The 24,485-nt window shown below is 44.5% G+C and overlaps 1 protein-coding gene across 1 annotated transcript in view; it reads right to left on the bottom strand.

The window, feature by feature from the left end:
* Positions 1-15,315, bottom strand: part of ARHGEF33 (Rho guanine nucleotide exchange factor 33) — a 37,857-nt gene extending 22,542 nt beyond the window's left edge. Inside the window, 6 exon segments of the mRNA XM_034764018.1 lie at positions 675-734; positions 2,796-2,938; positions 4,717-4,838; positions 6,373-6,537; positions 13,233-13,298; positions 15,310-15,315. Of these exon segments, the coding sequence (XP_034619909.1) occupies positions 675-734; positions 2,796-2,938; positions 4,717-4,838; positions 6,373-6,537; positions 13,233-13,298; positions 15,310-15,315 (562 nt within the window).
* Between the last annotated feature and the right edge of the window lie 9,170 nt (positions 15,316-24,485).

Below are 24,485 nucleotides of genomic sequence, written 5' to 3'. Positions count from 1 at the left end.
CTACCCACTCCCTGGGATTTGAGGACATTTCATTAATGTGGGAGAAGTACTCTGAGATCCTTGATGAATGGTGTAATGTAAATAGAGAGAATTATTATAATTACAGATAAATACCAGATCTTGAGCTGGTATCAATTGATGCAGCTCTATTGACTTTCATGGAGCTATGCCATTTTGTACCATCTGATGATCTGGCCCTCCGAGTTTAATAAATCATGAAGAAGAGATGGGGGAAGGGAAATTATGCTCACTGGGCTGCAATGGCATCAATGAAAACCCTGTGCTCTTGGGTTCAAATAGAAAATGTGGCTAATTTCCCCAGATTTTTTTTTTTTTTTTTAAAGACCAAAATGAAAGAAACATCCAGAATTGTAAAATGCTTCTGGCGACTAATGTAAATTTGCACTGGAAATTTTGGTCTGTTCTAGCAAAAAGCACAGAAAAAGAAAACCACATTATTCTTGCAGAGATTCTTTTATCACACATCAAAATCTACCAGGAGTTCAGCTAGATTGCTATGCTAATTGATTTTGAAGTATTCGTTTTTCCAGAGCAAAACTCAGCATTAGCTGGAAAGAATGTTATCAATTTACCATTCCATTTTGTCAGGATTCTTCTAAAGAAGCTGGTTGGCGAACCCTGGAGGAGGTTTTAAAAGGTCAGTATTCACCTACCAGTGCCTGACACTACTTTCACATTTCCTTCTCCAGCCGCCATGGATCTGGTATCGGAGACTGTGGAAGAATGAAGGAAAGCTACGTAAGATGTTAATATAGCTAGACATGAGCAGCTGTTTGTGGAGCAGGTTTCTTCTTGAAAGGTGTAGTCAAACCATAAAAAAGGAAAGTTTAAATTTTAATTCTTTAATATTAGCCTGTGGAATGCCTCTTTTAGGTCTTCTACTGAAAAAGATCCATTTAAACTCTTGATTTCATTACCATAAGAACATAAGATAAGAACAGCCACACTGGGTCAGACCAGCCCAATATCCTGTCTTCTGACAGTGGCCGTTGCCAGATGCTTCAGAGGGAATGACCAAAACGGGACAATTTATTGGGAATAGAAAGGAATGGAAAACACAGCAAACTCTTTGATGAAATGTTATACTGAATATTTTTTTGACATTTTAATTTTAATTTTGAAGTTTTCTGAGCAGGTCAGTTTGGGGATTTTTTTCTCCCTAACTACCAGTTTTAGTAAGAAGAATATAACCCAGAAGTTTGGTCTGCAAATACAAATTAGATGGGGCTACTATAAGGTGGGTGCATAACTGGCTGGATAACCGTACTCAGAGAGTTGTTATTAATGGTTCCCAATCCTGCTGGAAAGGTGTAACGAGTGGGGTACCGCAGGGGTCTGTTTTGGGACCGGCTCTGTTCAATATCTTCATCAACGACTTAGATATTGGCATAGAAAGTACGCTTATTAAGTTTGCGGATGATACCAAACTGGGAGGGATTGCAACTACTTTGGAGGACAGGGTCATTATTCAAAATGATCTGGACAAATTGGAGAAATGGTCCGAGTTAAACAGGATGAAGTTTAACAAAGACAAATGCAAAGTGCTCCACTTAGGAAGGAAAAATCAATTTCACAAATACAGAATGGGAAAAGACTGTCTAGGAAGGAGTACGGCAGAAAGGGATCTAGGGGTTATAGTGGACCACAAGCTAAATATGAGTCAACAGTGTGATGCTGTTGCAAAAAAAGCAAACACGATTCTGGGATGTATTAACAGGTGTGTTGTGAGCAAGACACGAGAAGTCATTCTTCCGCTCTACTCTGCTCTGGTTAGGCCTCAGCTGGAGTATTGTGTCCAGTTCTGGGCGCCACATTTTAAAAAAGATGTGGAGAAATTGGAAAGGGTCCAAAGAAGAGCAACAAGAATGATTAAAGGTCTTGAGAACATGACCTATGAAGGAAGGCTGAAAGAATTGGGTTTGTTTAGTTTGGAAAAGAGAAGACTGAGAGGGGACATGATAGCAGTTTTCAGGTATCTAAAAGGGTGTCATAAGGAGGAGGGAGAGAACTTGTTCACCTTAGCCTCTAAGGATAGAACCAGAAACAATGGGTTTAAACTGCAGCAAGGGAGGTCTAGGTTGGACATTAGGAAAAAGTTCCTAACTGTCAGGGTGGTTAAACACTGGAACATATTGCCTAGGGAGGTTGTGGAATCTCCGTCTCTGGAGATATTTAAGAGTAGGTTAGATAAATGTCTATTAGGGATGGTCTAGGCAGTATTTGGTCCTGCCATGCGGGCAGGGGACTGGACTCGATGACCTCTCAAGGTCCCTTCCAGTCCTATAATCTATGAATCTATGCAGAAGGTGACCATGGAAGCAATGGGTTCTGATAGCAAAATCGAACTGTTTAATATTTCTTTGGTACTTGTCTTCAAAGTTAAGCGTGTGCTTACATGTTTTTCTGAATCGGGGCCTAAATGAAACGCAGGTCTAATCCAGTCCAAGAACTCTCAACAGCTATCAAAGTATTCATGCCATTCCTAGCACCCAGGTCTACCAATTCAAACTAGCTTCTCCCCAGGGCCAATCCAAACACTAGCAGTGCCCTCCACCCCAAATACATCCAAACTTCATACATCAAACTCTCTCAGACCAGTGCCTGGATATCCTGCCTTAATCCAGCCAAGTTAGTGTGTGTGTGTGTACACAAAGATGTTGACAAGTACGGGTATCTGCAATGTACATCTCATCTTATCCCTTGAAAGCTTACTACAAGGAGTATTTTTCAGAGGAAAGGAAAGGAACCCTTGCTTCATTCTTCCTCACTCATACCTCTCTCATAGGTTGCATGGTGCAAAAGACTTGTAAAATCTTCATTAATCAGTACAGGTTCCGGGAGATTTATCGATCGGAACGGACTGCCTTGTAGAGGAGTAGGCACCGTTTGTGACCCATGTTCATCCTTTTGTGTTCTTCTATGAAAATAAAGAGAGGCAACTGGAAAGCACAATACCACAGAGCAAACTTTCAGCTTAAACTGTCATCATAGCAAACTTCAATACAAATACGAGCGCTCGTACAAACCCAGGACAACTGAGGAGGCACTCCGGGCCCAGCACCTGGGCTTGCCTGAGGAAGTTGCATTGGATAGAGTTCACTAACATGACTCTGGGAGCACCTTCTCCTGACTGCAGGACAGTGTCATGCCAGATATGTTCTTAGATATTTAGCCAAGTAACTAAGGGCTGGGTGCACAAAAGGAGTTAGGTGTTGGGATGTGTCCAACACCTAGAAAATCCCTGAGATTCACAAAGGGGATGTTATTCGTGTGGCCTGGAAAACGAGCCCCCCTGGGTGTCCCACACAGTGCATCTAGGCGCAAGTGGGCTTTGGGGCACACATAATTCACATCAGAAATTGCAGCTGTAACGGCATGAGCCAGGGGAGTAGCTAACACCAGCTGCTTTGCGTTGCCTTATCAGAGCAGCGGTTTCGCAAAGCGGCAGGCAGTCACGTGGCAGCATTCTGGGGCTTTTGGCATTGCACCAGCAACGTGCACCCAGCTCTCTGGCCGTCTGGCAGCTCAGCCAAGAGGGGAAAGCGGATGATGAACGCAGAGACACTCCCCCACAACAGGATGCACGTGCCATGGACTCGCTTTGCTGCCGAACAAGTGCAAGGTGTGCAATGGTCCACGTGAGAGAGACAAGCTGTTCAGAACCCTTGCAAGGAGTTGCAATAGATAAGGAGAATTTCACACAGGAAACGCAGTGTACCTGGCAGGCTACAATCTCCACTGTCTAAGGGTCCAACAGACTTTTCCTATTCTGTCCTACAGAGGTTCTTATACCACGCTCACCACTATAGTATCCGAGCGCCTTCAAGTTGTGCAGTAAGTGATGTGGCTAACATCCGTTAGGATTCTCATCCCTGGATGGGTCTCAGGCTGCTGTTACCAGCAGCACACTGCAGCTTCCGAATGCTGTCAGCAGGAGGGCTAGTAACTAGAACAACAACATGCCCCCAGCAGACAGCACCAGCAGCAAGTTGTCCCAAGTGCTACAGATTCCCCATGGCAGCCAGCTTAGGGAGTGAGGGGACCAGCAAGCATCCCGTTCTGTCAATGTACAGGTCAACTATCACCTCGTCACAGAGATGCTGGCACAGTTCCCACATGCACTGCATGAGTCGTATGTACTTGGATTGCCTTGCCTGGCAGAGGAAGCTGCATGGTGGCATTATACCAGTACACACACTACTATTGTCTGCAATACTCCTAAGGGGCCGTCTTTTGTAATATTGTCCGCGGGATTTTCCAAAGAGGCTAAGTGACTTGGGAGCATAGTTGCCATTGACTTTAGAGGGATTGTATAATACTGTATGCCATTGCCTTCCAATGGAACTTGTGCTCCTAAAGCACTTTTGAAAAGTTTACCCGACGTTTTTAAACAGTTCTACATTTTTCAGTAAAACTTTAGTTGAGGTTTACCTTGAAGTTATTCAAGTCACTTTTCACTAACTCTATTGGATCAACAATGAGGACGTTAAAGCTGTTAATCATGTCTCTGGTGTGTTGGATACCTAGAACATCTCATCTGAAATGCTTGATATGCTTCTAGAGGCCAGCATCTTCTCTACTCTACAGGGAATACAGATGTCTCCAGACGTGAAGAAATGAAGCTAGTCTGCACTGATGGAGGCCACTGCTAATTAACAGTGAGCACTTCAGGACACTCTAGATTTAGTTCCTTACTTAGTTTTCACTTTCCGGGATTCCCGACGTTTCTCTTGTTGCAGCTGTTCAATTTTCTGTTGCATTTCCTCTTGCTTGGCACTGATCACTTCAATCTTCGACTTGGCATCACTGAGCTCCTCCTAAAACGCAGAATAAATTCAACCATCACTTAGAGAATTTAGATACTAATGCTCCCTGGTCGTGATGGAATGCCTGGAATGATACTATGCTCATGAGTACAGTCCACATTGATTAGAAATTACTGGAATAAAACTATTGGTCAGATGATTAGTCTCTTGCAGTTACAGCATGTATCATGTACATGCTGTGGTTTCGGACATGTAGACATGTATTATCCAGCATGTATTGGAAATCTCTGCCACGACCTCCATTACTGGAGTATGTTTGGGCACCTTAACCAGCATGAGAAAGGAAGCTCTTGTAAGGCAGAGAGAGACAGAGTCAAAGGGCCTCATTCAAAGCCCATTAAAGTCAATGGAATGACTCCCAATGTCTTTAATGGCCTTTGGATGAGAGACGCAGAGAGCAGCTGGTAGTGCCATCATGCAGTCCTCATCCCACAATGGGGTCACTCACATGTAAGTATTTTCAGGATCGGGAACTTAGTTTGCTTTATTTATTTTTAAATTATCCATTTATCCTTTTTCCCATATAACTTCATATGGGTGGGTGGGGTGGGAGGAGCTAGAGGTGGTGCTGCAGAGCTGGGGGAATCCATCACCAGGAGGTTAAGCCATCTCTCCCCCTGCTGTGCACTGCCAGAGAGGTGCAAAGCTTCTAGACTGGGGGCCAGGATCTGCCCCAAGGCTGGAGTTTCAGTGTTGCTGAGGCGTTTCTCTCCCACTGAAATCAATGAGCCCAACTTTCTGAATGACTTTAGCCCACCCTTAGAGGGTTTTATCTGAGTTAATTTATCTACATGTTCTGTTTCCCTCTCATGAAAGCAGACCGGCTCTGTTCGAGCTTCAATATGACTCTGTAGCAATGCCCATCAGCGACGGCCTACAAACCCCCTGCTCTCAGGCACTGGCTGTGCAGTAGTTCTGTGATGAGGGACATGTGTATACTCGTTATCAAGACTCATTTTCACTTCTGACCTATGATATGACGGGACTGGCTCTGGGTCTCTACAGTTGAGTCCAGCTAGTTCATTAATCCAATGTGATAAGTAGCCACACCCAGAATATGGGGTCCAAGTAGTTCATTTTCTCTGTTTGTTTTAGTTTAACGCATTTCTAGGCTTGGCCTGTAGCTGCATGCTCTTTCATGCTGTTCAGAACAGGAGAGGGTGTTGTGGCATATTTAAAAACTGGGTTAAAACTGTAGGCTTGCATTATAAATGATAAGGGGTTTTCCTAGTCTCACTTGCAGCCTAGGGGACTTTGTAGGGATGTGTGAAATCTGAGCCTAGCAACACTCAGTCTGCAGCCAGACAGCCAAAGTGGGTTGAGTTGTCCTCTCTGTGGTAGGGAGCAGCCTGCTTAGTCTCTCTCTGTTTTGGGGTTCTTATGTTTTGTTCTCAGTTCTAAGAAATAGTCATGTTACATTGCAGTCTTCTAGCAAGGACACTTACGTTTTTATTGAAGACCTCTGTGAGCCTGCACGGAATGTAACAGGTGTCTGAGGAATGTAACAAGTGTAAATAGCTCCTACCTTGAAAGAGTTCAGCAAATTCTTCATCTCTGACACTTTCTCTTCCATTGTGCAGTGGCAGCTCTTAACCTTCTCCTCCAGAGCATACTCTCCATGCTGAATTCTTGAAAGTTCCTGCATTGCTTCAGTGAAACCAGTTTTTAGTTCAGAGGCCAGTGCCTGTAACTAAAAGGAACCAGAAACTATGTGAATCCAAGCCCTCCTAACCTGCTGTTAGTAGCAGTGTCCCTTAAGTTCATCAGAACCTCAATTTGGCATGAGGACACAAGGGCTCATGTAACCCACTCATTGCGGTGCTCGGCAGTAGCGTAGCTAGGGGGGAGCAGGGAGAGCGGCCGCTCCCCCTGAGCACATTCCCCAAAAGTGGCACCTTTTTAACTCACTCACCAAAAAAAGTGCCACCCGCTGTGGCGCGGTCTTTGGCGGCGGGACCTTCACTCACTCTGCGGGGCTTCGGCAGCATTTCGGCGGCAGGTCCTTCAGTGGCGCCAGAGACACCCGGAACTAGTGAAGGGCCCGCTGCCGAAGAGGCGGAGCGCCGCCCTGTCAGTAAAAGCGTCGCCGGGTGAGTAAAAGCACCGCAGCGGGTGGCGCCTTTTTCTCTGATCTCTCCCCCTGTTCCTTCCACCTGGCTACGCCACTGGTGCTCGGTCCTCATCTAAGGGTGCCTGGGCCACAGGGGTTGATAAGCCTGTTACTTGGCTTGGCTAATAGACCTAAATCATTTAGCTCAGGCAGTAACAGCTCCTACCTTTAGAGCCAGAAGTTCTCAGGTTCAATTCCTTCTCAAACTACAGTCTGTTCACCTCTGAAAGGAGGGAAAAGCTAGTCTGAGGGGAAAGGTGGCCTGGATATTAAGGACAGTAAATGGCACCTAACATATTTGCATAACAAAACAGTCAAAAGTTAACAAGCAGTCAACAAATTAAACCATTCTTGAGCAAGACCCTCCTCAGATCGCAAGGCGCCAACTCTCCTCAGGCAGGCTTAACGCTGATTTCTAAAATGGAGAGTTTCCCTTGCTCCTCAAGGGTCAGTCATGCCTTCTCCCTCTGTGGGAGAAGTGGGGACCACCTGTCCTACCCCAGTGGGAGCTCCTGACACACACATTGACTGTGGTTTGTATTGCAGTAGTACCTTCAGCTCCTGGCTCCATTCGGAGAGTGTGACCGACAGCACCCCTGAATTCACACCCTACACACCATTGTAATAATCTTTGTACAAAATATGCCTTGTGAAGTATCATTTGAAAACTAATAACTCTCTGGTCAATAATATCATGATAAAATATCTGTAGCAACATTATATGTAAAGTTATGAAATCCCCCTGTATGATGTTATTAGCACATGTCCAAAACCACAGAGCCCTGCCTAGGCAACGTCTGTTAAACAGGCCTGTTCTAAACAAAGGAATGTGTGTTTACTTCAGTTTCCATAAAAGTAGTAAATAGGGTTCTTGAGACAGCAGAGGGAGGAAATGGCCGGGGACAAAGCAAATTTGCATTTCAGCAAACCCAGGTGGGAAGAAAGAACATGGATCCTTTTTCACCACCAGACTCCTTGTCACTTCCTTTACTGTTTGCATAAACTTTGCTTTGAGGGCTAATCTTCAGAAGAATCCATTTCAAAGGTTCACTGGACTATAAGAGAGAAGGGCAGAGAACCCCAAGTTCTTTCACCTGAGAAGACACAGGCACCAGCACCTTTGGGCCTCTGGGAGAGATCCTGACCAAATGGAGTCGGTCACCATCTTGCTGGAAGACTGTAGGTGAGAAAGGTCATCTTGAGCAAAAGCCTTGAACCAAAACTTGCTAGATTAAGTTTTAGACTTTTAGATGTGTTTTAGCTTTTAGTTGCTGGTAACCACTTCTAACTTCATCTCTTATATTTGAATTCACTTTAAAACTATCTTCTCTTGTTAATAAACTTGTTTTATTGTTTTAATCTAAACCAATCCAGTGCTGTGTTTAAACTGAACTGTTTGGTAACTCCAGTTCAAGTAGCAAACTGTTGCTTATTGTATAGGAGCAACTTAACTTTAATATCTGAACTGTCCAGGAGAGAGCTTGACAGTGTAGAACACACATTTTGAGGAAATTTGGGGTCACCCTCCAAAAATAACCAAGGCTGGTGGAAGCTGGAGTATGACTAGTGTGCTGCTGACAGGCTGCTGGACCAGGGCTACGTTTATACACAGACACTCAGGGTGTGACCTGCGTGCTGGCAGGCTGGTTGTGAGTGGCCCAGGCTGGGAGCTACAACAGCAAAGCATTGTGAGGCACCCAGGGTTACAGGGCAGGCGGTGACACAACCCCTCACTGATCAGGATTGCACCCCAGAATGTGATAGTGATGTAGTCAAAGCAGGATTTATACAAAGCTTGTTATTTTAACTGAAGTTTGCACTTCAATCACTGGTGTAACACTTTTAAGTGATTCTCAAGTGTGGTGGGTGGGAACAGTCAAAAGAAAGGTTACAGCTTTATTATTTTCTGTTTGTTCCTTTCAGGAAAGGAAAATAGAACAAAAGTAAAGCATAAACATGGGCGACAAGGAAGCAACTACCAAGTGAGAGCTGGTCGGGCTGGAGAATGAGCAGAAAGACCACGAATGTGGACACCAAATATGGTTAGCTGAGCAGAGAGTGGGAAGCAGAGATGAGAGCCAAGGAGAGGGGGGCAGAAAGGCAGCAGCATATTGGCGGGCCATGGAGCTGAAAGAGATGGAAGTCCAAGAAAAGGGAAGACTGCCGGCCCGGAGCATAAGGGACAGGCAGGACAGATTCCACCGTCCCCAGCTACTCCCTCCATCCATCCAAGGAACACCCAGCTGGGATAAGTCGTGCCCTGCATACAAGGAAACAGACTATTGAAGAATACCTCATCACTTTTGAAAGGCTAAGTGAACTACATAAAGTTCCAGAAGACAGGCCAGTCCCCAGACTGATTGCACAACTCCTGGATAAAGCTTTAAATGCATTGAATGAAATGCTGATTGGAGAAGCTTTGATATATCCTGAATTTTAAAAAGCTTTCTTGCAAAGGTTTCAAATTACCCCTGAGGTGTACAGGTTGAAATTTAGAAATCTCCGGAAAAGTGCTGGAATGAGTCATAATGAGGGCCTATAAAATGTGTTACCTAATGAGAGAAACGCATTATGGGATACATCTTTAAATCCTCTACAGGAAGTTGCCATCCTTTGATAAGAAACTTCTTATTCTTTTCTCTATAAATAGATCTAAGTGCTGTGGTGCTAAGTGAAGTGCTGGTCCTGAGCTGAATCTTTCAAACTGGGAACCGGAGGCCTGGTAGTTCTGAGTGTGTCCAGGGGATAAGGGGCTGGATGCTGCAGGGAACACTCCGAGGACTCGGGAGTTGGTGTGTGCCTATTGCTACTGGTACACAGAGAGCGAGAACTGAGGAGGCCTGGAGGGCAGTGCTTGTGTTGCCAGATATTGGTGGTTTCTGGGAGCTGTTTCACAGCAAGCACACATACGTCTTCCTTATGCTAAGGGTGGGTGGTGGTGAGGTGCATCACAACCCTAGGTACCCCCGGGCAGTGTCTCTTCCAAATCTACCCTTAATTCCATCCATCATCTCTGTTCAATCCCTGGACATGCACTTCCAGAGTTATTTGGGAAGGGTCAAAAAAGCAGAATGAAATAGGAATTTCCACAGGATTATAGTGGTGCCCCCTTTGTCTGCCTCAATCATAATGAATACATTAATGGGGGCCAACCAACAATTCTCCAACACCACCTACTATAACAAACTCAAAGACAACCCCACACCACCGTTTACCCAATTTAAGGATATCATCAAATCCTTCCCCAGATAAACAAGGGAACCCAGGCAGACCCATTATCTCTGGCCACGGCACTCTTACTGAAGCAATATCGGGACTCATAGACGCTATCCTCAAACCACTCTTCACACAAAGGGCCAGCTTCCTCCAGGACACAACGTACTTTCTCAACAAACTCCGCAACATCAATGACCTCCCTCAGAACACCCTCCTTGCCACCATGGATGTCACCTCCCGATACACCAACATCCCTCACAAAGACAGCATAGCTGCCCACCTCAAATATTTACAAGACCGTGGACACCCCTCAGATCTCCACTCCAAACACATTGTCAAACTCATCCATTTCATCCTCCCCCATACCAATTTTACATTCAACAACAAATGCTTTGTCCAAACCATGGAAACAGCTAAGGGTACTGTGATGGCTCCCCAATATCCCAACCTCTTTGTGGCACCTTGAAGAATTTCTGGACAAATGCACCATGAAATCAATGATATACCTGAGATACATTGATGATATTTTCATCAGCTGGACAAATGACTTCAGCTCCCTTATGGATTTCCATCACAACTTCAACAATTACCATCCTTCTATTAAACTCTCTCTGGAACACTCCCACACCAGCATCCACTTCCTGGATACCATGAAGAACTTCAACAATGGAACTCTACAGGCAACTATATACAAGAAACCCACAGATCACCACAACTACTTCATAGGTCTAGTAACCACCTCTAACACACCAAGAAATCTGTTATCTACAGCCAGGCACTGAGATACTACAGTATATGCTCTGAGGAGAAAATCCAGGATATACATCTTAACACACTCAAAACTGCCTTCTCCAAACAAGGACACTGCACCAGAGAAGTAGATAGCACCATGGAACAGGCCACCCAAATACCCCAAGAAAACCTGCTTCAATACAGAAATAAAACCTGCTCTGTCTGCACACCACTAGTTGTCACGTACCACCCCATACTGCAACCCATACGGGATATCATCAAACAGCTATAACCCATACTCGATGGGGACCCCATCCTGAAAAAAATATTTCCTGAACCCCCTGTTCTGACCTTCAAACAACCCCCCAACCTCTTCAAAGTCGTCATAAGAAGCAAGCTTCCCAAAGACCAGGACACCCCAACTCAAAACGGCACCAGACCATGCCAGAACAGCAGATGCAAAACCTGCAAACATATCTCCAATTCTATGATGATCAACACCCCCCCCCACAAGACACCTTTCAAGATCCATGGGTCCTACACATCCCTATCACAACATGTGGTGTACCTCATCCAGTGCACTAAATGCCCCAATAGTAACTACGTAAGAAACCAGACCATCACTATGCTCTCAAATTAACTCACATAGGAAAATAAGACAAAAACACCATATCACCTGGGGGTGAACACTTTTCATAAAGCCATCAATCTATATCTGATTTATCTGTCCTCATCCTCGAAAGAAACCTGCAGAACATGTTCAAAAGATGAGCCTGGGAGTTTAAATTCATAACGTTGCTAGATACTAAAAATCATGGACTGTTTCCCCCCTGCCTTCATGACTGGAGGGATGTTAATGGGTCACTTCACCTGGAATGGTCCCTTGAAATGTGTGTTGTTTTTCGTAAGTAAACAATCTGTTCAAATCTTGTATTTAGCAGTGACACCTTGAGTTAGTTCCCAGACGTGAAGAAGAGCTCTGTTTCGTTTGAAAGCTTGTCTCTCTCACCGACAGAAATTGGTCCAATAAAAGATATTACCTTGCCCACCTTGTCTCTAATATCCTGGGGCCAACATGGCTGCAACAACAACTGTGTACCATACAGGGGATCATTAACTATACTGTTTGGAAACAATTCATACAAGAAACTAGGCCTGAAAACTTCCCTCTCCCAACTACATTATTATTAATTATTACTATTATTTATTATTATTTTAGTTGCCTCAACCAAGCATCATTGTGTGTCTCCTACCCTCTTATGCTGCTGTTCTGAAGTTCTAAATAAATGGTACATTACTCAGCGCATGGCTCTCATCTCTTGTTAATGAGCCCATATGCAAATTGTAATTTCACAGAAATATTACTGCCAGGACTTTCTGCAAACCCTAAGCACCTGGGCAATTTCAGTTAATTTTCCCACCTATCCCCAGTGGAACGGCCTGATGCCTTGTCCTATCATGGACTAGCTAATAGCTATACTACCATTAGGTGCTAGAAGAGCTACTAGAGTCTTACCTTTATTGAGGACCGTGTTTCTAATGGCAGAGATTAGTACCCCGTCTGGTCCTAGAGTTATACACCGAATCCGCACCTGGTGTAAATCGGTGTAACTCTATTGACTTCAGGGACTGGAAATCAGAGGGGCTATGCTGCTTTAGGCAAGCTGAGGATCTGGCCCTCGAACTGTTACTAGCAGCACAGGGAGGGAAGGAGAGTAGTGGCAAAGAGGGAAAAGGAGGGGGAAAGTGGCAGGGGTAAGAGCAACAGTGGGGGATGGAAGTGTTGAAACTATGCTACAAGCAGTCTGCATTTTAAAACTATTCCCCACAACTTGTACATATTTTTTTTTTTTTGGGTAAACTGCAGTTAAAATGGGGCCTCGCTGCAATTTGAAGAAAGTTACGTCATAGAGCTGGGAACTTTATACTGAACGATTAACACAGACCCAGATCTTTGGCACTAGACAAGGAGCAGAGTGCAGTTCAGGAAGGGAAGGAGCAACCCCCCTACTGAAGCCAATGTGCTTGAGTGTTCATCAGCTGTCTCCCGTTTTGCACTCACAAGTGTGTGTGCACCCAAATGATGGGATGTGACATCTGATTACTTGGCTGAGATCACAAATCAGTCCTCTAACTTGCACCTGGCTGTGAGCAAAGAGATCAGATGGAAGCACCTTTCAGAAGGACGGCCAATTCATAACATTTGTCCTTGCAATGTGCACATCTGCCTTTAGTTTTCCTTTGAATGAATTTTGGTTCTAAAGACTATTAATCTGTTCTTCAGTCTTTGAACTTGGAATTATTCAGGGCATAGTGCTTGTCTTTACCTGAGAAATCTGTGTTGCAGGGTTACTCACTGGCACATTTTCAGTTTCTCCTGTGGGAATAAAGAACTGCAGTCAATTAAAATGACTTATTATGATTGCTATAAATAACTGGAGCAGAGTGCTGGGCCATCCTCCGCAGATGCAAATCTCTTTTCAGGACTTAGTCCTGTTCTGGGAGAGGTGGAGACCACATAGTTTGCAAAATCAGCTGCAGTTATAACATGAGAATTGCCAGAGTGGATCAGCCCAGAGGTCCATTTAGTACAGTATCCAATCTCTCACAATAGCCAGGTCTGGATACTTCATATGAAACTGCAGGAAACCCCCTAGTACACAATTATGACTCCTGCCCACTAAGAGTTCCTTCCTAACCACCATCCGTTAGTAGTTGGTGTATGCCCTGAAGCATTATGGTTTATTATTATTAAAAATTGTTGGATTTTTTAAAATCCTATCTACGTGTTCCCATTATCGATATAAATTTTTCAATCCTTCTTTAGCATCCTTCCGAGCTCTTGGCCTTTGTTATGTTTTGTGGCAATGAGTTCCACAGATTGTGTTCTGGGTTTTTTAAAAAAGTATTTCCTTTTATTAGCTTCAAATGTGCTGGTTTCAGTTTAATTGAATTCCCCCCGGCTCTTGTATTATGAGACAGGGTTTAAGATTTTTCAAAAGCACTTATGTGATTTAGAAGCATAAATCCCATTTTCAAAAGTGACTTAGATGCTTAGGTGATTTACTCTAGGGCTGGTTGAAAATTTTTCATCGACACTCTTCTTTGATGGAAAATTGGGTTTTGGTTTACATGATTTTTTTTCAAAAGTCTCATTTCTGAAGAAAGCTGATTTTTCCACTGAAGACCTTGCATGATGAAGGAAGGCATTTTGGACACTTGAATAGTAAGAAGCAGGGACTATTGGCCCACATTAGCAAGGGATGGAGAGGAATATTATAAGAATCGTGCCAGATGTTTAGCTCCGAAGATGGCACCCAAACCATCTGTCCAGTTAGTTAACATCCATAGCACGGGACCCATGAATCTTGTGTGTATTGACTTTCTGTCCTTAGAACCTGAGAACAAAGGGAACACTAACATATTAGGGGTAATGGATCATTTCACTTGATACGCCCAAGCGTCCCCCAATGTGCTACCCACTGTAGCCAAGATATTATGGGACAAGTACTCTGTGCACTATGGTTGGCCTGCCAGAATCCACTCTGATCAGGGGCATGACTTTGAAAGTAGACTTAGCAAAGAAATATTACAAATAATTTGGGATCAAACCTGAGACCTCTTGCTCTTAATGCATAAGCCTCTGCTACCTAGGCTAAAAGACACCTCTGTCAGCCAAGCCTCCAGCAGGGTCATCAGCTTCCTGCTGGCCTAGGAACTACTAGAGGGGGACAGAGTGCCACATTGAGCAGGCATGGCTTACTTGTTGTATCTGTTAGACCTTGTAAAATTGCCAATTTTAGAGAATCCACCACCATCCTTGGCAAGTTGTTCCAAAGGTTAATTACCCTCACTGTTAAAAATGTATGCCATAGTTCCAGTCTGAGTGTGTCTACTTTCAACACTGGATCTTCTTATACCTTTTGTCAGCTAGAGTGAAGAGCCCATTATTAAATATTTGATCCCCATGTAGGTACTTTTAGACTGTTGCCGAGTCACCCCTTAACTTTCTCTTTGTTAAGCTAAATAGATTGAGCTCTGTTGTGATAACTGGACCTAAAAACTTACCCTGGTTGCATTCAGCTGTAAAAAATGAGTGTAAGTGCATAACATGGCCCAATAACTTACAACAACAACAACAGTTTATAGGAAAAGGTATGAAATGGACAAAAAGACGGAATGAACAAAGAAAAAGGCCTGCTGCTGTAACTCAGGGACTGGGATCGTACCTGGTAAGAAAAGTGTGGAACCAGAAATCAGTGAACCAAAACTGGTGTGTTGGAAACTAGCCCTAATTGAGGGACAAAATAATGAAGGGACAGGCTATTGTACCCACCATTCCCTTCCTGGGTCCTTAAAGAAAGAGACTTTGGGAGGAAAACTGGCTACTAGACTGAACCTTACCATCATGGCCGCTACACCCACCATCTCTTAGGACCCCAGTCCTGAGAGGTAACCGAGCCAAAGAGGGACCCAGATGACACCAGCACCTCTACTGGCTCTGGCTGCATCCTGAATACAACCTGGGATGTGAGACTTTGTCTCTCTCTCCCCCATGGGTATCCTTTTCCTTCTCCGCTCTATTTCTTCTCTTTCCCATCCCTCTCCTTTTTCCTTCTGTCTAACAAGACTCTGGCATAGCCAGCCAAGACTGTGGATTTTGCAACATAGCTGTAAGCCTGAGACCAAAACAAGGCAGCTGAAAGCAATGCCCTAAACAGCCTGATGCTAGTCTGAGTTTTGGCATGGCTAATCAGACCATGTGCTGTGCTTGTGTTTATCCAGTAATGAGGTTGCAAGTAAGAGTCAACACCAGACACACAAAGATTTCCTATCTTTGCTGTTCTTTTCTTTCCCCTTTTGCGGGTTTGTTTCTTGTTTTGTCTTCTACAAAACAGGATCAGACTTTAACAACAACAGTAGCAATGACCGCTCCAACGCATCTCAACTAGCTGCTTCTCTTTTCCCCAAAAGGGCAGTTACTACCATCTTTAATACCACCTTAAAAACTGTCAAATGGGTTTTTTCCTTCTAAAGCCTCTCTCTAGCCAAAGGGAAAGGGAACAAGGGATGTTGTTACACTGAAAGCTGTATATAATAATTTACATTTCAAATGCTTTAACTGTATTTCTTTCTTTTTTGTATCTTTAATAAACTATTAGAATATCTCCATTGATTTAAATTTATCTCCTAGAACTGGAAGGGACCTTGACAGGTCATTGAGTTCAGCCCCCTGCCTTCACTCACAGGACCAAGTACTGATTTTGCCCCAGATCCCTAAGTGGCCCCCTCAAGGATTGAACTCACAACCCTGGGTTTAGCAGGCCAGTGCTCAAACCACTGAGCTATCCCTCCCCCCAAAGGGCTGTTTGATGGTGTGTTTGCCATGGTACTAAGCAGGCTGAGGTCTCTGTATACCAAACCCTGGACCTTGTTTAACACTGTGTAATGTTGGATAGAGTGACTGGCTCATATTAACACCGTTGGCCCATATTCCACCTAAGTGAATACAACAGCTACTTGACTCTGTCACTGTAAGGCAAGTTTTTCTAATCCTTTAATCAATCTCATTGTCAGAGCAGTGCTAATACCTGGAGAGCTCGGAGAGCAGGTGAAAAGACCGGGGCATATGTTGGTACATGCCGATACTTTTCCTTTCTTCTGTTAGTATTGGTTTCTCTCATGCTGGCCTGTGACACTTAATTCATGCAGCATCTGCACTGAATTCCTACGCTGTATCAGATTCTGGGGTTTAAGCGAGCTCTGTTTATGGGATCAGTGAACAGGTACCCTACTTCCAAGGACCTTGTTGCCACACACATGAAGTAGGAAGCTAAAGAGTGAGGGCTAGATTGTTCCTAGCCCTAATGCAACTGCTCAGGGGCGGAGGAGTGGACATGTTAGAGCTTCCTGGATCGCAACTCCCAGCACTCAAAGAAGTACAGGGGCTGCACCTCTGAGCAAGTGGCTGCAAATTGTTCCCCGTAGTGCAATTGGGGAGCTTTCTGAGGCGCAGTGCCTCCCAGCATCCTCCTTGGGCAGCCTTGCTCAGCCCCTCCGTGCCTTAAACAACATAATCAAGCCCTGATTAGTTTGCCCCTGGGGGGGGGAACTGGACGACTGTCAAGGAAAACAGGGCACCTATGCATTGCCCTATTATAGTCTGTGATGTCCTGATTCAGGGAAACAGGAGCTAATTCTCCACGGAATAATAGAAATAAGAGACAGAAGAATTACTAGGTCTTCACATTCATCTCTTCCCTACACACACACATTCCGACATTGTCCGGTGTGTTGTCCAGCCTATTTTTAGTTATGCCTCCAGCCCTAAAGGTCTGGTGGGTTTGTTGCAACACTCTCAGGACTGGTCTGCATTGCTTGATGCTGAACCTGTCTGATGAAATAAGAGAAAGAGGCAGTATGCAAGGTACAGTGATGTGCGGTATTGGCAACCTCACTCAGCACCCTGAAATCATGAGATTGGCCTAAAAAATTATGATTTAAAAAAAAAAAACCAGGGTTCTTTGCTTTGCTTTCTGGCTCTGGCCCTGCAGGGTGCACTCAGGTCACATTTTCAAGATTTTCACTGCAACCATGAGAACTAGAAACATACTTCTGTTTTAAAATGCCAGCTGAGTGTCTCACAAACTCACATGATCCAGGAACTAGGTCTTTGAGAAAAAAAATCCAATATGGTGAGACTAGCACTTAAATCCCCTGCCTGAGGGGAGCGTGTGTGATCCCCCAGCTGTCTCCCCCCAGCCTGAGGGGGAGCGTGTGTGATCCCCCAGTTGTCTCCCCCCACCTGAGGGGAACGCAGGTAACCCCCCGGCTGTCTCCCCCGGCTATCTCCCCCCGCCTGAGGGGAGCGCATGTGATCCCCCGGCTGTCTCCCACCTGCCTGAGGGGAGCACGGGCGACCCCCTGACTGTCTGTCCCGCCCGCCTGAGAGGAGCATGGGCGACCTCCCCAGCTGTCTCCCCTTTCCTGTTTTATTATAATAGATTTATAGATTTGTACTAGAGTATTTTGGCAGTAACATGAGGAACCTACAGGTCGCATCCTGTATGATGAGCTGAAACAAGTTAGTATACTTATGCTTTTTACCTTTGGCATAGATAAGGGGCCAACCGATTGCCCTCTATAAACTTAACTTAACAGGTATACCACAAAAAACAGGGCAACAACAACCACCAAACCAGTTCAGGCCAGAAATAACAAATGTGCGGCTGAACTAATTGTCATTAATACCTATGACTATGCCATGTTACACAGGGCAGAAAGGGTTACACAGCTAGCAGGCTAATTGACCCAGATTCAACCTTTAGAGACACATTAGTAGATAATTTTTGTGTGTTTACATATATATTCTGAGAAGTTAACAATGTAACCAAACAGTTCCTGTCTATCACTATATTCTGTTAATTCAGAGATCAAAAGATTGAAATGAACTGTAAATGTAGTGATATCACTGTCTTAACTTCTCTTTGAAGTTTGTGGTAAATCACCTGCAAATGGCAGGAAATAAGCAATTGCCTTATGTTAATCCATGTAGCTAATTACTGGTGATGCTTAGGAAATAGGAGGTGTACTTCAAACCTAGGATGATTGCCTATTGTTCACCCAAGGACTGCATGCTGTCAAGAGGCTTCCCCGGGAACTGTATACAGTTCTCTCGGGACTTGATCCTTTCATCTCAAATCGCCTTATGCTTCATCAGGGGAAGCTTGAGTTCCATTCTGGAGCACCCTGATATTAAACACTGGACTGAACCCATGGACTCATTCTGAAAGACCTCTTTGCAACTCTAAAGCTCACCATCTCTACTATGAAACTGACCTAAGAACTCTATTCATGTCTGTATGTATAATGATCTTTTATCCAACACACACTCTCTTATTTTTTAATAAATTTTTAGTTAATAAGTTTAGTTTAGTTAATAAGAATTGGCTGTAAGCATATATTTGGGTAAGATCTGAAATAGCCATTTACCTGGAGGGTAATGTATCTGATCCTTTGGGATTGGTTAGAACTATTTTATATGATAAACAAGATTTTCAGTAATCCTCATCATATTGACTTGGCTGTCTGGGTGGAAGCCCAAAGCTGGGTTGCTTTAAAGGAACTGTATTCTGGCTTGTGAGTAACCAGTAAGGTATTGTAAAAGCTGTCTTATTGCTGGCTGGGTGAATCAAAGTATTGGAATAACCACCAATTCTGGGGATTATCTGCCCCATTCTTTGCAGTTTGAGCAATCTCTGTGTGGCCCTCCTGGGACTCCAGTCACAGCCAATCTATAGAGTAAGCGTAACCTAACATTGTGTGGGTGAGGAAATTAAGTTTGGATATGGAAGGTGAGCATACAGCTCTCAGTCTCTATAAGAGTGGCAAATCACCATGTTTAGTTAGTTAATTTTAGTCAGGTTTTAAGTTAGCTTCTCTTGGGTCTTTCTATAGCTCTCTAGCTTCTCTTAAGTTCTTCATCTTCCACTCGAGAATTGAGGAACCTGGAGCATCGGACTCTTTGACATGCCAGAGGAGAGGCTGGTCCTTTGTCTCTTACACCAGGCTATCAAGGGACCGTGTCAGTATATTAATCTAATCAAATGCACCTCTAGAACAGTATTATTATTATTCTGTAATTGTGATTGATTACTTTTCCCTTTATGTCAATAAAAGTCTTTAGGACTATTTCTGTTCTCAGTGTGTGTGTCTTTATCATACATCCCCAGGGTCCTTGCAAAACTCTGTGTAGCCTGATTCTGGGACAAGAACCATATTATCTTCTGATCAGATTAATTGGCGAGCCTATAACCCATATTATATAAACAATAATATTAATCTCCTAAAATCAGGCAACAGTGCAGATTTATTTTAATAAATACAGCTTAAAAAAAAAGGGGGAAATTAATTTGGGAGCTCAAAGGCAAATGCAATTGTTAAGTAATCTAGGCACTGATGCTCCAAGCAGAGAGGAGCCAGGAGTGTGAATAAGAGGGAGAGAGCTCAGCTGCTATTGGAACTCTGACGACATAATCCGGGAAGTGAACTCCTCTTTGAATCCAGTGGTTTTGTATTTAGGAATGCTGGATCCAGGAGTTGATGAGCTAATGGGGAAAGACTTGGTCACTTCTCTGACGTCTTAATACGAAGGGCTCAAGGGTGACTCTGTGGCACTGTGCCCCAAGGAAAAGGTGATTCAGAGATGCACCCCCCTGGGAAGAGCAGGGAGGCAGAATTATTTCCAGAGGGAGAGTGTTCAGGGGTGTGTGAAGGCAGCACTCTTTCTCCTGAGCTCCTACCCAATTCCTCAGGCCAGTGCAGACAGGAGAGAGGAAGGGCCATGGCTCCCCTCCTCCTCTGCCTCCTTCGGAGTGTTTTCTCATGCTGGTTTGTTACACATGGGACCCAATCCAAAGCCCACCAAAGTCTGTGGGGGTCTTTCCATTGGCTTCAGTGGGTGTGGATCAGGATCACTTCTATGAAGTGCTGACTCTACATCAGATTCTGTCGCCTGCTTCCTGAGTAGGGGCAGATGGGGAAGGGCTCCGGACACCCTCCCCCCAACCATTGCACTGTTCAGAGCAGAGCTCCTCTTTAAGGTCAGCGGGTATCCAGCTGAAATCCCCACTTACCACTGGAAATTCGCCGCACGCATCGGGTCCAGGGCATAGCACGCTAACACAGAGCTGGGGAAAGTGAGATACTTGGGCTACCTTCTCATTTTCTGCTGTGACACCAAATGAATCTCAGCAGTCTGTGGGGATATCAACGAATTGAAGGCATCCTGGAGTAAATTTCCATTTCAGCTGGGACTGAGTGCACAGGCCTAATTTAGTAAAACTAATTAAAAAAATTAACCCCATTGTTCCTATGCTTCATTTAATTTACCTGTGGAGATACAGCCCAGAATCTGGAGGAGAAAATACATATGTACTCTGCTCTCATTTATGCCCTTCCTCTGAAATCCTTTTGCACCATCGGAATTTGACTCTTTCTGAGAAAGGTCAGAGACTGTAGGACCAAAGCCTGGCTCTTGTCCATTGCTCAAACTTACACACTAATACCACAGCTGAAGCAATATATACTTAAATACTTTAGCTTTTTCTAATGCTTTTTCTACCTGTCATCCTAAAAGATCTGAAGCCATAGGTTCAGCAGTTACTTCACCAACACAGAAATGCAGCCACCTCTGAAGCGGCGAGTGGCAGCTCCTCCACAGCAGACAGCAACATCACACAACAGTTTAGGACGGAAAATGAAGAACACTGTACCCAAATGAAGCTGCAAGAAGAATTCAGGCAGGCCAGTGAAAGCTGAAGTCCTGAACCTGCAACCACTTAAGCATGTGCTTACCTGTACAAGAGAAGTCCTGTTGACTTCAAGGGACTACCCATATGCATAAAGCTAAGTATATACTGAAGTGATTGCAGGATTGGGGCATAAATTGGAATTTGGTCACAGAACATTGAGGTTAACATCAACCCTCTTGTGAAAATTGACTTGAGATCGTCAAGGGCTCAAGACCTTATGTCTCTTGGTAAAGACTTCACCTACAGCAGCAGGGTGTCCGTGTAGGCCAGGATGCTATAGTACTGCTTTGGTTTTGACTCCAAATACAATGTATCTCAAATAAATAAAGTAAAAACAAACCATTTAAATGGGTTCTGTTCTAAATTCCAAAGCTATGGAGTAAGGACCTACCCTTGCATGGATCTCTGCACAGAACTGAAATATACAGGAGTTTTGCATGTGAAAGAACTGTATGATCTAACCACAACTTTTCCAAAACACAGTTATTCGTTTCCATTCACCCCATCCCCACAGGGTTTTAACAGCCTATTGGTAGGTATAAGGAATGAATGAATGAGGCCCCAATTCTGCCAGGGCCTTAGGCACATGCTTTATTTTAAGCAGCCAGTGCTTAAAGTTAGGCATGTGCTTAAGTATCCTGTAGAACTGGGGCCTAAGACCTATGTGACCTACAATGCTTTCATTCATAAAATCGGCTTTTCCCCAGGTGAGTAATTCACAATTCATTGTCAGATTCTCAAACTGAAAATATCTGCAGTACAAAGAATGTGACCGATATGAAGCCCTTGTAGGTCTCCTTTGAACTCCTAATTTCTGTATGGAAATACTTCTTCAAATATGTTCTACATTGGTTATTAGCTTTTACTTGTTAATAATTTGGCAAGGTAATGGAATAGTTCTACCTCCTACCCTCCTCTTCCTTTTTTTTTTCCAGACTAGAGTAAAACATTTTTGGTTTCTGAATCCTCAGAATCCTCCAAGGTATTTAGGTTTCTAACTCCTATTGAAATAAATGGAAACTAGGTGCCTACATACCTCTGAGGGATCTGGGCCTCACCACTGATCTGAAGTCAGCTGTAGATTTACCATTGCCTACAGAAGGAGCAGCAGCAGAGCAATGCTGCGAGCTTTTGAAGATCTCTTTCCAAAAGGGGGACTCTTACAGAACTGGGTTGTGTTTTCCAAAGGAGTAATTTCTCTTGCTGGAGAGGGCTTTATTTTTTAGTTCACCTCTATCAAAGAGTGCACTTTACCTGCTTGTTTGTTTGAATCCATGGCTGTGCGATGCTGCTCGTCCTCCCTGGGGAGTTCTGGCTCTGGCCTCACTTCAGAGGGCTTTTACTGTGCACTGAAAAGATCCCATGCTTTGGAATAACTAGCATGTGAGTTCAATGAGGAGTCAGATGATCCAAGCCCTGTTTTCAGAAAAAGTATAAGGGGGTTATTGAGCTAGATCTTGAGGCAGATACTCAGAGCAAACGCTGAAGGAGAGAGAACAAGTTGAACTCACATGTCCCAGGAGGGACTACAGGGATGTGGTGACAGCACAAAACCCCATGTTCCCAGGACCAGGTGCTGGCAAAGAGGTGGGTGGGTAGGTTTCCGTCTGCTTTCCCCTTTAGACTATTTCCTACCCAAGGAGAGAGGCCTTATGGCTTGTTAAACTCTGAGGCAAAACAACCTGGTTTTAAGGATTTGTTGAGCACTTACGGAAATGCATTGATTAAAGCATATGCCCCTCTCCGCATTCTACTGCCATTCGTCTGCTGAACATTTCGTAAGCCGGTCTATGGGCCAAGTTATTCACTCGAGATGCTCATTGTGCAGGGTTTATGACTGGTCTCACCGCTGCTCAATGCTGTCCAGTCCCCCTGACTTTCAGAGGCGACGGGCACCTGGAGTGCTCCTTGAGGTTACTGGGTGCTGTTGGCATGCAGCACTGAAAATCAGGCCCAAAGAGCATGACTACCTTTCCAGCTCACTCTCACACAGAGAGCACAAGCAGCCCCCCCCCCCAGCACAGGCACTTATCTCTACCCCTCTACAATCCCGTCGGAGCATCATCTTCTCCTTGGTAAGGACCTCCGGGTTTCACTGGAGGGATCCAGTCATTCCAAATTGCAGATGGCTACAAACTTGTGTATGTTATAATTCCCACCAGAAATAACCTCCTACTGCTCATACACCTTAAACGCCCCAAGGGCTAGATTATAACCCTCTTTGGTCCTAACCAACATAAAAACACAGAGCAGAATCAGAGCCGCTAGGCTGTGAAATGCTCACACCAACCTTTGGAAAATGCTCAGTAACTACCAGTACTTAGGCTACGTCTACGCTACCGCGGTAAGTCGACCTAAATTATGCAACTCCAGCTATGTGAATAACGTAGCTGGAGTCGACGTACCTTAGGTTGAGTTACCGGGGGGTCTACACCACGGAGGGTCAACAGGAGAAACTCTCCTTACTCTTCTCGTCGGGGATAGAGTACAGGGGTCGACTGAGACTGATCTACTGTCAATTTGGCAGGTCTTCACTAGACCCACTAAATCTCAGTGCGTCGATCCCGGCTGTAGTGTAGACCTGCCCCCAGGCCATGGCTACACTACAAACTTTGGTGTGAGCCAGTTCCGTCGACATAAAGCCGCTGCAGGTAGTATATCGCTTGTGCACATGCATACTTGTCGCCTTGCATCAGCGCTGCACATACTCACCAGGCGTGCTGGTGGTGAGGCACAGTGCAGTGCACCATGGGTAGGGATTCCAGTGTGCAACCTGCCACCATCTAGTGCACTTTTTGGAAAGTTTTGGCAATGCATGGTGGGGCAGAAACGAGTTGCACAAGGGTGACTGGGAGCAAGGGGGTCAACTTTGCAGCATGCAACTATCTCCATCCCACAATGTCACCTATATCCCATAATTTTTGTGCCTTTTTAAAAAAAAACCCGCGAACATGCATGGCCATCCTTGCTGCCCACCATCTCTGACAGATGCATGCATGGAGCCTGCACACAGCACTGCACTACTGTCATAAGCATTGCAAGCACAGGACACATGATCCTTCAGTATTTGCAGAGCTGTAAGAAGCACCCAATCAGCGGGGAACATGAAGATGTCGTGGAGAACAGTTTGCTGTGGGACACAGCAAGAACCAATTCAGAGTTGTTGGTGGCATTCACCACTAACAGCTGCAGATGATGGAGCGCCACTTCTTTGCTTGAGAAATGAGCACTGACTGGCGGGATTGCATCGTAAACGCCAGCTTGGGA

Source organism: Trachemys scripta, chromosome 3 (genome assembly GCF_013100865.1).
Source record: "Trachemys scripta elegans isolate TJP31775 chromosome 3, CAS_Tse_1.0, whole genome shotgun sequence".
Taxonomy (NCBI): domain Eukaryota; kingdom Metazoa; phylum Chordata; order Testudines; family Emydidae; genus Trachemys; species Trachemys scripta.
This window is presented reverse-complemented; position numbering and strand designations above follow the sequence as displayed.